This window comes from Salvelinus sp. IW2-2015, unplaced genomic scaffold (assembly GCF_002910315.2).
Source record: "Salvelinus sp. IW2-2015 unplaced genomic scaffold, ASM291031v2 Un_scaffold4875, whole genome shotgun sequence".
NCBI lineage: Eukaryota > Metazoa > Chordata > Actinopteri > Salmoniformes > Salmonidae > Salvelinus > Salvelinus sp. IW2-2015.
Genome location: NW_019946144.1, coordinates 56,802 through 70,601, shown reverse-complemented (window position 1 = coordinate 70,601; position 13,800 = coordinate 56,802). Strand labels below are relative to the sequence as shown.

At 40.1% G+C, this 13,800-nt stretch overlaps 1 protein-coding gene across 3 annotated transcripts in view; it reads left to right on the top strand.

Annotated features, from left to right (window-relative positions):
- Positions 1 to 1,035: 1,035 nt before the first annotated feature.
- Positions 1,036 to 13,800, top strand: part of LOC112077732 (nuclear GTPase SLIP-GC) — a 28,069-nt gene continuing 15,304 nt past the window's right edge. The window contains exons 1-5 of one of the 3 annotated variants that reach the window (XM_070441814.1): positions 1,036 to 1,148; positions 8,966 to 9,003; positions 9,175 to 9,282; positions 9,572 to 9,677; positions 11,757 to 11,979. In XM_070441814.1, the coding sequence (XP_070297915.1) occupies positions 8,991 to 9,003; positions 9,175 to 9,282; positions 9,572 to 9,677; positions 11,757 to 11,979 (450 nt within the window). In that variant the 5' untranslated portion in view covers positions 1,036 to 1,148; positions 8,966 to 8,990. Of the gene's footprint in view, positions 1,149 to 1,169; positions 1,320 to 8,965; positions 9,004 to 9,174; positions 9,283 to 9,571; positions 9,678 to 11,756; positions 11,980 to 13,800 lie in introns of those variants that run through there. The other 2 variants (XM_024144192.2, XM_070441813.1) reach the window with 2 other exon arrangements.

Here is a 13,800-nt window from a genome sequence, read left to right as displayed (position 1 = left end):
CCATAGTGGAGGTGTCATAATACCCATAAAACCTTGCCGTCAAACAGGGAAATGGTTCCAATCATTTTTCCACCATATATTTTTTAAATAAAGGCTGTGTTGTGTAGGCTAACGCTGAAGTGACACTTTGATAACCATGTAAATCTCTCTTTGACTATCAGCAGGGTCATTTGACATTGTAAAGGTTAATAGGGCAAAGGCAAAAGCTAGGCGTCACAGAAGGATTGTGTAAAGAGGGAAGAATACGTGTGTGTGTGTGTGCGTGTGTGTTTGTGTCTGTTCGAGTGCGTGTGTGACTGAGTGCATGTGTGTGACAGAGAAAGAGAAGGAAGGGAAGTTATGAAGGCATGTCCATTTCTCAGGCACACGGGAAACAATGACCTCTATCTCTGGTGTTTGTCAGTGACTGGAAAGGCCACCCGGGTGTTCTATTACAGTTTACACACCCCTCACTGTCTTACGTTAGATAGTGCCACAACTTTGTTGAGGTTAGAGTGTAGGAATGACACCACCTGTCAGAAGACAATGCACACCCCAGTTTACATTTAAAGGGGTTTTTACAGTTCATAAACAAAATGTGTTATTTAAAAAGATGGTACATTTTACTGGTTGTATGTTTATAACTTCGACTGCTTGTTGAATGTTGACAGGTAACCAGCCTGCTTTTGACAGGTAACTGTAAATCTGTTGAAACAAAAATGATACTTTGTGCATAGTACACTGAACAAAAATGCAAACACAACATGTAAAGTGTTGGACCCACTTTATGTGACACCTAGTGTCATAACCATGTCATAATGTGTCATAACAGCTTGTGGCGAAATCCTGCACGGAGCCTTCACCGTGCGCTGCCACTTTAAGAGCGCATCGGCAATAAGGAAATAAAGACAGCTCGTTCAGCTCTTTGGGGAGGAGCTCTTGGTTGGCACGACAGTTTGATTGTGTGTGCTATGCTGCAGAAGTTTTGTTTGTTTTCAGCGTATGTAGTTTATAAAGTATTTAACTCAATCATCGGTGTGACCGCTCTAGGTCGTGGTTGTTATCGTTTGGGAACGCGCCGGTTATGGATCGCATGGATTAGTAGCAACATTGTTGCGAAGCTTTGACATACAAACCAACAAATCATCTGACAGTCAGACAGTACACCGGTACGCCTGAAGACCACAGCTAAGATCTCTCTTGTTCTCTTTCTCTTCCCTCTATCGTTCCAGTGCTTTACCCTGCAACAGACTTTCTATTTTTCAAATGCACTTCCCATTGACTTTCATTAGAGCTGGACTATTATTGCCCTGCCAGAAGTATTTGGGTGGACACTTTAGGTAAAAGGGAGGTTGCTTGCAAGTTGTGTATTGTTATTTGAACTGTATTGAGGTGGGGTGTACTAATGACATGTGGCCAAGAAGATTGTGGACATTTTTAAGGCCCTTGTTGTGTCTATGAACACCCCCCACATTTATTATTATAATTATTATTATTATTATTAGTGTATGAGGTATTCTTGATGGGGTTACCCCTGTCCTGTGATGTGGGATCTATAGGGTGTGTATTCTTTTTTCTATCCGCTGGCTATCTGGTAAACAGGCTACACTCTAGGCAGTCTCTTCTGTTGATGTGTGTGGGTCTGGTAGTGGTACTCTCTCTATTCTACTCTTTTCCTTTCGGCATGGTTAATACCTGCCTGGCGCCCGAACAAAATCTTTATCTTTACCCCTCTCTAATAAATACCGCTACAAGCTGACAACTTGTCATAACCTGTCATGATATGGTCATAGCACTGTCATGGCCCATATATTTACATCTGTGGTGAAATATGTTGCATTATTTTATGGCTGGTTATGATACCTACCTAAGAGTGTCAAAACCCACATTCACTCAAAGTAGTATTTTTCCCTGCCAAGAAGTTTCCTTTTGTTTGAAATTTTGTTTCTTTAATGCTTTGTTGATTGTTGTAATGAATTCTTTACAGCCATGTTTTTTTCATCATATTTTAAAAAACTGGTAGAAAATACACTTTATGAAAAAACTTGTAGAAAATACACTATACTTTACTTGTTTGACATCAATGTGTGAGCAATTACAATTTAATATGGTCAATAAAAAAAGGTATACAACATCAACATACTGTTGACAAGTAGGCTATGGTGTAATGGAATGATTTGCCTTGTGTGGCAGGTTTTGTGGGTTGTGACACTCTTCTGTAGGAGTCATATCCAGCCATAAAATAACACAATATATAATACAACAGGTCTAAATATATGTGGAATGACAGTGGTATGTCCATATAACAAGTTTTGACAAGTTATGTCAACTGTTATGACATACTAGGGCATAGTTATGACTGTGTCATGACGTGTTATGACACTTGGTCTCAAGTAAAGTGCTACCAAGCTTATTTTTTTATTACACCCCTGTTAGTGAGCGTTTCTCCTTTTCCAAGATAATCCATCCACCTGACAGATGTGGCATATCAAGAAGCTGATTAAACCCCTCAGTCTATTGATCCACCAGTGCATCAATCTAAGTAACATCTGTTGTGGAAAAACATTGAGTCAAATAATTGCACAGATACCGGAACTTGTAGATTCAATTAGACTTTATCACAATCATAACAAAGCCGAGCAATTCCATGGAACAGCTAAATTCTCTAATCCCATAGCCCTGCCTTTAAAGTATTCTGTCTTTACTTAACGTATGGAATCCCTTCCCTCTATACTAAAATAACTCCTCTTGACCTTTCTCCACCATTATCTTTCCATCTCAGTTCTTGCTTGTTAACTCCCACATCTGACAGCTGTATAGGTTATAATGGTAGCAGGCCCTGGTCCTATATGTTCCATTCCTTATATAGTCATTCTGTCTCAGCTCTTCAAAGTGGACAGTCTAAACACTGCCTGCTAATATTGGACATGTAATCATATTCATGAGTTTTGCTCATCATCAAAATCTGTCAGTTTAAGCTAGAGATATCCGTCTCTTTCGGCCTTCCGCATCTGCTGTGGAAGGCGGCCGAGCTACAACAGTGTTTGTCAGACCATGAGACACCCCGAAAATCGGTCTCCTCACAAACAAGTTTTGCTCTACAACCTCCACAAGCCCCAAGGGACTTATGGAAGTATTGAGGTAGATTTGTGCCACCCCAAAAAATGGTTAAATATGTGTAAAAAAAAATATATACAGTATACCAGCCAAAATTTTGGACACATCTACAGTACTCATTCCATGGTTTTTCTTTACTTGTAGTATTTTCTACATTGTAGATAAATAGTGAAGACATCAAAATTATAAAATAACACATATGGAATCATGTAGTAACCACTAAAGTGTATATTTTATATTTAAGGTTCTTCAAGGTAGCCACCCTTTGCCTTGATGACAGCTTTGCACACTTTTGGCATTCTCTCATCCAGCTTCATGAGGTAGTCACCTGGAATGGATTTCAATTAACAGGTGTTCCTTGTTAAAAGTTAATTAGTGGAATTTCTTTCCTTAATATATTTGAGCGAGTCAGTTGTGTTGTGACAAGGAAGGGGTGGTATACAAAAATTAGACCTATTTGGAAAAAGACACAGTCCATATTATGGCAAGAACAGCTCAAATAAGCAAAGAGAAACGACAGTCCATCATTACTTTGAGACATGAAAATCAGTCAATATGGAACATTTCAAGAATTTTAAAAGTTTCCTCAAGTGCAGTCGCAAAAACCATCAAATGCTATGATGAAACTGGCTTTCATGAGTACTGCCACAGGAAAGGAAGACCTAGAGTCACCTCTGCTACAGAGGATAAGTTCATTAGAGTTAACTGCACATCAGATTGCAGCCCAAATAAATCCTTCACAGAGTTCAAGTAACAGACATATCTCAACATCAACTGTTCAGAGGAGACTACATGAATCAGGCCTGCATGGTCGAATTGCTTTAAAGAAACCACTACTAAAGGACACTAATAATAAGAAGATACTTGGTTGGGCCAAGAAACACGAGCAATGGACATTAGACCGGTGGAAATCTGTCCTTTGGTCTGATGAATGCAAATTTGAGATTTTTGGTTCCAACTGCCGTGTCTTTGTGAGACTCTTTGTGAGAGTAGGTGAACGCATAATCTCTGCATGTTTGGTTCCCACTGTGAAGCATGACGGAGGATGTGTGATGGTGTGGGGGTGCTTTGCTGGTGACACGGTCTCTGATTTATTTTGAATTCAAGGCACACTTAACCAGCATGTCTACCACAGCATTCTGCAGTGATACGCCATCCCATCCCTGGTTCTGCCGCTTTGTGGGGACTAATCATTTGTTTTTCAACAGTACAATGACCCAAAACAACACCTCCAGGCTGTGTAAGGTCTATTGACCAAGAAGAGGAGAGTGATGGAGTGTGAATCAGATGACCTGGCCTCCACAAATCACCCAACCTCAACCTATTGAGATGGTTTGGGATGAGTTGGACCGCAGAGTGAAGGAAAAGCAGCCAACAAGTGCTCAGTGTCACACCCTGACCTTAGAGATCCTTTAATTCTCTATTTGGTAGTCAGGGTGTGACTAGGGTGGGAAATCTATGTTTATATTTCTTTGTTGGCCGAGTATGGTTCCCAATCAGAGGCAGCTGTCTATCGTTGTCTCTGATTGGGGATCATACTTAGGCAGCCCTTTTTCCCACCTTCAGTTGTGGGATCTTGTCTTTGTTGCATGGGTTGCACTCCTAAGCTTTTCGTTCGTGGAGGTGTTTTTTGTGGAACATTTTAATAAAGAAAATGTACGCCTACCACGCTGCACCTTGGTCTTCATTTATCGACGGATGTAACACTCAGCATATGTGGAAACTCCTTCAAGACTGTTGGAAAAGCATTCCTCACAAAGCTGGTTGAGAGAATGCCAAGAGTGTGCAAAGTTGTCATCAAAGCAAAGGGTGGCTACTTGAAGAATTTAAAATATGAAATATCTTTTGATTTGTTTAAACACTCCATATAAGTTATTTCATAATTTTGATGTCTTCACTAGTATTCTACAATGTAGAAAATAGTAAAAAAAATAAGAAAAGCGCTTGAATGAGTAGGTATGTCCAAACCTTTTGACTGGTACTGTATTAGAGGTCTACCGATTGTGATTTTTCAACACTGATACCGATTATTGGAGGACCAAAACAAGCCGATACCGATTAATCGGCAATTTATTTATTTGTAGTAATGACAATTACAACAATACTGAATGAACACTTATTTTAACTTAATATAATACATCAATAAAATCAATTTAGCCTCAAATAAATAATGAAACATGTTCAATTTGGTTTAAATAATGCAAAAACAAAGTGTTGGAGAAGAAAGTAAAATTGCAATATGTGCCATGTAAAAAGAAGCTAACGTTTAAGTTCCTTGCTCAGAACATGAGAACATATGAAAGCTGGTGGTTCCTTTTAACATGAGTCTTCAATATTCCCAGGTAAGAAGTTTTAGGTTGTAGTTATTATAGGAGTTATAGGACTATTTCTCTCTATAACGATTTGTATTTCATATACCTTTGACTATTGGATGTTCTTATAGGCACTTTAGTATTGCCAGTGTAACAGTATAGTTCCCCCTCTCTCTCGCCGCTACCTGGGCTCGAACCAGGAACACATCGACAACAGCCACCCTCGAAGCAGCGTTACCCATGCAAGAGCAAGGGGAACAAACTACTCCAAGTCTCAGAGCGAGTGACGTTTGAAACGCTATTAGCGCGCATCCCGCTAACTAGCTAGCCATTTCCAATCGGTTACACCAGCCTAATCTCGGGAGTTGATAGGCTTGAAGTCATAAACAGCTCATGTTTGAAGCACAGCGAAGAGCTGCTGGCAAACGCACGAAAGTGCTGTATGAATGAATGCTTATGAGCCTGCTGCTGCCTACCATCGCTCAGTCAGACTGCTCTATCAAATATCAAATCATAGACTTAATTATAACATAATAACACACAGAAATACGAGCCTTAGGTCATTAATATGGTCGAATCCGGAAACTATCATCTCGAAAACAAAACGTTTATTCTTTCAGTGAAATACGGAACCGTTCTGTATTTTATCTAATGGTGGCATCCATCAGTCTAAATATTCCTGTTACATTGTACAACCTTCAATGTTATGTCATAATTACGTAAATTCTGGCAAATTAGTTCGCAATGAGCCAGGCGGCCAAAACTGTTGCATATACCCTGACTCTGTGTGCAATGAACGCACGAGAAGTGACCAATTTCACCTGGTTTATGTTGCCTGCTAACCTGGATTTCTTTTAGCTAAAATATGCAGGTTTAAAAAATATATGCTTCTGTGTATTGATTTTAAGAAAGGTATTGATGTTTATGGTTAGGTACACGTTGGAGCAACGACAGTCCTTTTTCGCGAATGCGCACTGCATCGATTATATGCAACGCAGGACACGCTAGATAAACTAGTAATATCATCAACCATGGTAGTTATAACAAGTGATTATGATTGATTGATTGTTTTTTATAAGATAAGTTTAATGCTAGCTAGCAACTTACCTTGGCTTCTTACTGCATTCGCGTAACAGGCGGGCTCCTCGTGAGGCAGGTGGTTAGAGCGTTGGACTACCTTTTGTCAATAGGGGGAGCTGTTAGCACTATTTTTTTTTTTACATTTCCAAATTAAACTGCCTCGTACTCAATTCTTGCTCGTACAATAATGCATATTATTATTACTATTGGATAGAAAACAATCTCTAGGTCAGAAAACTGTTCTCAGATCAGTTTAAAGCTCTGTGTGTGCCCTATGGGTCGAAATGAACTGCACCCGCCTTCCCCTGGATGTCAGTAACCAATGAGAAGTGGAATGGAGTCTCTATGTATTTCTTCAGAGTTTATAAAAGGCCATGGAGTGACATGTCCGTTTTTGGACGCTCATCAAGGCGCAAGAGAGACATCAGAATGGCATGCTCAAAAGCTCTCGTTATCGCCCTAAGATATATCCGTCTGTGATTTAATTTCGATATAGGTGTTAGAAACATCATAACGAAGTTATTTTAAACCGATTTTATCAGTTTATGCGAGTATATTGCTATTTTCGAATTTTCGTAGTAATGCGCTTTGAGGATTTGGACATGTGTGTGCCACGTAGCTATTGTTAGCTGATAGTTCCGAAGTTGAAGAGGAACGTTTTACAACAAAGCAACGATTCTTTTGGACAAAGGACAACTTGCCCAAGATTCTGATGGAAGCTCGTCCAAAAGTAAGAGCTATTTATGATTTTATTCCGTATTTATGTGGAAAAATGTAAACGCATTTGTCGGCCATTATTGCGTCACTAGTCTGGCTGTAACGCACACTGTATGTCTAGTAACGTTAATTTTAAAAATCTAACTCAGCGGTTGCATTAATAACTAATGCATCTTTCATTAGCTGTCCAACCTGTATTTTTTTAGTCAATCTAATCGATAAATAATCGTAAACTTAGGTGCCTTTCCAAGATGGCGCCGACCAGAATGCATGCCATGTTTTGACTGATTACATTGCATATCCACGATTTGTGATGCTAAATATGCACATTTTCGAACAAACTCTATATGCATTGTGTAATATGATGTTACAGGACTGTCATCTGAAGAATTCTGAGAAGGTTAGTGAAAAAATTAATATATTTTGGTGGTGATAACGTTATCGCTCTTTTTGCCTTGAATCAATACTGGGTGATGTTAGCTCATGTGGTATGCTAATATAACGATATATTGTTGTTTCGCTGTAAAACACTTAGAAAATCTGAAATATTGTCTGGATTCACAAGATCTGTGTCTTTCAATTGCTGTACGCTGGTGTATTTTTAAGAAATGTTTTATATGAGTAATTAGGTAATACACGTTGCTCTCTGTAGTTATTCTAGTCGCTTTGGTGAGTTTTGTGATAGTGGCTGCAATGGTAAACTATGATTTATACCTGAAAAATGCAAATTTTTCTAAAAAAACATATGCTATACCATAAATATGTATTCAGACTGTCATCTTATGAAGTTGTTTCTTGGTTAGTGGCTATATATATCTTTATTTAGTCGAATTAGTGATAGCTACTGATGGAGTAAAAAAATGGTGGAGTAAAAAAAGTGGTGTCTTTTGCTAACGTGGTTAGCTATAGATTTACATATTGTGTCTTCCCTGTAAAACATTTTAAAAATCAGAAATGATGTCTGGATTCACAAGAAGTGTATCTTTCATCTGGTGTCTTGGACTTGTGATTTAATGATATTTAGATGCTAGTATTTACTTGGAGCGCATATAGGCTATGCTAGTCAGCTTTTTTACTGTGGGGGGTGCTCCCGGATCCGGGTTTGGGAGGAACTAGAAGTTAACCGTAATGTTGCAAGATTGAATCCCTGAGCAGACAAGGTAAAAATCTGTCGTTCTGCCCCTGACAAAGGCAGTTAACCTACCGTTCCTAGGCCGTCATTGAAAATAAGAATGTGTTCTTAACTGACTTGCTAGTTAAATAACATTCTTTTTTTTTTAAATTCGGCAAAATCGGCGTCCAAAATTACCGATTTCCAATTGTTATGAAAACTTTAAATCGGCCCTAATTAATCGGCCATTCCGATTAATCGGTCGACCTCTATACTGTATATTCCTCCTCTAAGGACCCTCCACTGAGTATGATGGTCCCCCTCTAAGGACCTCCACTGAGTATGATGGTCCTCCTCTAAGGACCCTCCACTGAGTATGATGGTCCTCCTCTAAGGACCCTCCACTGAGTATGATGGTCCTCCTCTAAGGACCTCCACTGAGTATGATGGTCCTCCTCTAAGGACCCTCCACTGAGTATGATGGTCCTCCTCTAAGGACCCTCCACTGAGTATGATGGTCCTCCTCTAAGGACCCTCCACTGAAATCAGATAATGACTGTTTCCTGTGAATATACGTTTTCTGTGGGATTAGAATTTATTATCTCTGTTTTCATCACCATAATCAGTTAATTTATTTTTTCTTTTTCAGTCTAAGCCCCGGACGGTGTCCAATCATGCCTACCCAAGGTACATGAAAATCTAAGATGTAGATTAATATGTCTATAATAACTTCTTGATGTCCAATGTATATTATATTGAGATAAATGGTGTACAGGCACCTACCATGAAAGAAATACTGACTTTCTTGGACAGATGATGGATCTTCTTGAACATTGAGTGATTGTGATTCTCTCTCAGGCCACAAAAGAGGGTCTGATGACCCCTCTACTTCAAATGATCAGGGCAGGGAAGGTAATAAACGCCTTTGTGCCATAGCAAAGGGAACTGCAGCAACACCTACCCTCGGTAAGATATAATCGTTGTAATAGCTACTTTAAGAAAAAACAGTAAACCCGATGTAAAAAAATTATACCATAGCGTAATACAATTATTACATTGTAAACTCATTGTGTGTGTGTGTGTGTGTGTGTGTGTGTGTGTGTGTGTGTGTGTGTGTGTGTGTGTGTGTGTGTGTGTGTGTGTGTGTGTGTGTGTGTGTGTGTGTGTTGTGGTGTGTTTGTTTGTGTGTGTGTGTGTTGTGGTGTGTGTGTGTGTGTGTGTGTGTGTGTGTGTGTGTGTGTGTGTGTGTGTATAGAGATGGATGTCATAAAAGTGGCCAAAGAGGGCATTGGAAAAGTCCTTAGCAGGCTAGACAAGGTGTCACCTCCATTTGCAAACATGGATTTCATTGGTTATTTAAGGTAAGTGTACTTGTATTCTTCAAAAAGTTGATACATCGATTTTTGACATTTAAATTAATTATATTCCCATTCATTCTTCAAGAAAATACATACAGTGCCTAGTGAAAGTCTACACACCCCAAAGTTTTCGCATTTTGCTGCCTTAAAATTAAATCTAAAAAGTGATTACATTTTTTTTTTTCCTACCGATCTACACAACCTACTCTTATGCTCAAAGTGAATGAAAAAAATATAGAAATTCCTCAAGCTCAGTAAATTCAGTTGGGAATCATTGATGGACAACAGTACTCAAATCATCTCTGATTTTCAAGCAAATTTAAGTCAGGACTGACACGGGACCACTCAGGAACACTGAACACCTTTTGGAAAGCCATTCAGAATTGTTCACATTCTCTTAAGTCTTAGCCCCACCCATCTCTTTAAGAATTCACATGTGAACAGGTCTCTTTGTGTATGGCTCTCTTTTGTCTCCTTTGTTTAGCTAGCTAACTAAACAAGTTCCTGAACCATAATCCCAATTTATGGTTTACAGCAGTGGTCACCAACTGGTCGATTGCGATCTTCAAAGCATTCCTAGTCTGTAGAAAAGCCAACTTTAAAGCCTTGCTTTCCTTTTTCTTTAAATTCGTCTTGCGCTGTTGGAGGTACCTGCACTTGATTCAGCTGCCCTCCGTACCGGGTAGGCAAAGTGTTCCCATTGAGATCACAGCGGTGAATATCTCCCAAAAGTGACGAGTTTGAATCCCTGCGTATAGCAATGCAAACTGATTGTCATACACTTAGCAAGCCACCATGCATGAAATTATGCAGTGGGAATCTGCAGGTAAAGCTAACCAACTAGGTCTAATGTTAGCCCAAGTCAGGGATTTCCTCATCTGATTTACAGTATTTTCAGAGTCAAAGAGAGTCAGCCTGGCATTGTTCTCCAGAAAGTAGTGGCTCACAACTTTCTCCAACTGAATTTTGTCGATAGCACCAGTTAAATGCAGGGCAGCAATGTTGTTGAAAGCTATAGCAACACTTTTGCCGTTGCAAATATGATCTATGTACTGACCTGGGAAGCCCCCATTCTGTTATAGACAGAAGCCTGTGTGTAACGGCAGCCTTCCTCCTCTTCGTCTGAAGAGGAGGTGTAGCAGGGATCAGACCAACACGCAGCATAGCCAGTGCTCAACATGTTTAATAAACGAAACTGTGAACACTTACAACAATACAATAATAACAAACGTGGCAAACCGAAACAGTCCTCTCTGGTGAAACGAACACATAGACAGGAAACAACCACCCACAAACCCCAACACAAAACAAGCCACCTAAATATGATTCCCAATCAGAGACAACACAAAACACCTGCCTCTGATTGAGAACCATATTAGGCCAAACATAGAAACAGACAAACTAGACACACAACATAGAATGCCCACCCAGCTCACGTCCTGACCAACACTAAAACAAGTAAAACACACAAGAAACTATGGACAGAACGTGACACTGTGACATGGCAGACCAATTAGAACTCATCTCTCGGCATGTCCAGACGCTCCATTATCTCAGCCAATCATGGCAACCTTGGAAGAATCCTGTCTTGCTCCCTATATAGCTTAGTTTTTTCTCTTGGTAATCTAGGCTCGTAATTTAACCCTTTTACTCATATTTACAGATCACTTGCATGTAGTTTTAAAATGTATTTTTTAAACGTCCCTCCTGTGAAGTGGGAACTAGCATCAAACGCCCACCTTCCTGAATCCCGTCACATTTTGTGCAATTGTTCCGCTGAAAAATATAACTCTATCCTCAGAAACTTTATTTAGCATACATTGGAGTTAGCCTGCCCCGGAGCAGGTACTGTAAGAGCTTAAGGATTCATTGTCATAGAAACATACCTGGCTAAAAGGTGAGCCACAGTGTCAACGGTTATCCCAAGTTGAATTCAGAGTTGACCAAAGTTAGCTTGCTAACTCCTCTATCCCACTATGTAGTACACCCCTCTGCTTTCTACCGTTTATGTATAGATAGACCTCAAGTCAATTAATTGCATTTTTAGTGTGACATTGCTTTTCTGTGATTCACTGTTAACAGGGAAAAAATCTCAGCTTTGGATGCCATCATTGACGACAAAGTTGTTGTTGGTGTATTTGGGAGGTCAGGAGCTGGTAAGAGCTCACTGATGAATGCCATTTTGGGGGTGAAGACCTTGCTGCCCTCAGGGACTGTTGGCGCATGCACATCAGTCATCATCCAGGTGGAGGCCAATATGACTGACTCCAACTACGTGGCAGAGATTCACTTCATTTCTAAAGAGGTGATTTTAGCAATGTTGATAAACCTCAAGATATCATTTGTGAAATTTTGAAGACCAGTTCAAGTCACCTAGACACCAAGTTTTGTCCTGTCACCATGCAAATATAATCACAATAACATTTTTGTGATTTAGCACAGCGCCCCCCCCCCCGGCCTGGATGCACGTTTTGTTTTTCCCCCAGCACTACATAGCTTATTCAATTAATGAATGCTTGAGGATGTGCTGGTTCTTTGATTCAGCTGTGTAGTGCTACGGCAAAAAACGAAACGTGCATGCAGGGGTGGACCCAGGACCGAGTTTGGAAATCTGATTTAGCTGATTTTATTATACAGAGCGACTTACAATTAGTGCATTAATCTTAACATAGTTAGGTGAGACAACAACATATCACAGTCGAATCAAGTACATTTCCCTCAACAAAGTATTTATCACTTATTTATTATAATATGTGGGTAATGAAATGTTTGATCCATCATATAAATATATACAGTGGGGCAAAAAAGTATTTAGTCAGCCACCAATTGTGCAAGTTCTCCCACTTAAAAAGATGAGAGAGGCCTGTAATTTTCATCATAGGTACACTTCAACTATGACAGACAAAATGAGAAGAAAAAATCCAGAAAATCACATTGTAGATTTTTAATGAATTTATTTGCAAATTATGGTTGAAAATAAGTATTTGGTCACCTACAAACAAGCAAGATTTCTGGCTCTCACAGACCTGTAACTTCTTCTTTAAGAGGCTCCTCTGTCTCCACTCGTTACCTGTATTAATGGCACCTGTTTGAACTTGTTATCAGTATAAAAGACACCTGTCCACAACCTCAAACAGTCACACTCCAAACTCCACTATGGCCAAGACCAAAGAGCTGTCAAAGTACACCAGAAACAAAATTGTAGACCTGCACCAGGCTGGGAAGACTGAATCTGCAATAGGTAAGCAGCTTGGTTTGAAGAAATCAACTGTGGGAGCAATTATTAGGAAATGGAAGACATACAAGACCACTGATAATCTCCCTCGATCTGGGGCTCCACGCAAGATCTCACCCCGTGGGGTCAAAATGATCACAAGAACGGTGAGCAAAAATCCCAGAACCACACGGGGGACCTAGTGAATGACCTGCAGAGAGCTGGGACCAAAGTAACAAAGCCTACCATCAGTAACACACTACGCCGCCAGGGACTCAAATCCATGCAGTGCAAGACGTGTCCCCCTGCTTAAGCCAGTACATGTCCAGGCCCGTCTGAAGTTTGCTAGAGAGCATTTGGATGATCCAGAAGAAGATTGGGAGAATGTCATATGGTCAGATGAAACCAAAAATATACTTTTGGTAAAAACTCAACTCGTCGTGTTTGGAGGACAAAAGATGCTGAGTTGCATCCAAAGAACACCATACCTACTGTGAAGCATGGGGGTGGAAACATCATGCTTTGGGGCTGTTTTTCTGCAAAGGGACCAGGACGATGATCCGTGTAAAGGAAGAATGAATGGGGCCATGTATCGTGAGATTTTGAGTGAAAACCTCCTTCCATCAGCAAGGGCATTGAAGATGAAACGTGGCTGGGTCTTTCAGCATGACATGATCCCAAACACACCGCCCGGGCAACGAAGGAGTGGCTTCGTAAGAAGCATTTCAAGGTCCTGGAGTGGCCTAGCCAGTCTCCAGATCTCAACCCCATAGAAAATCTTTGGAGGGAGTTGAAAGTCCTTGTTGCCAGCAACAGCCCCAAAACATCACTGCTCTAGAGGAGATCTGCATGGAGGAATGGGCCAAAATACCAGCAACAGTGTGTGAAAACCTTGTGAAGACTTACAGAAAA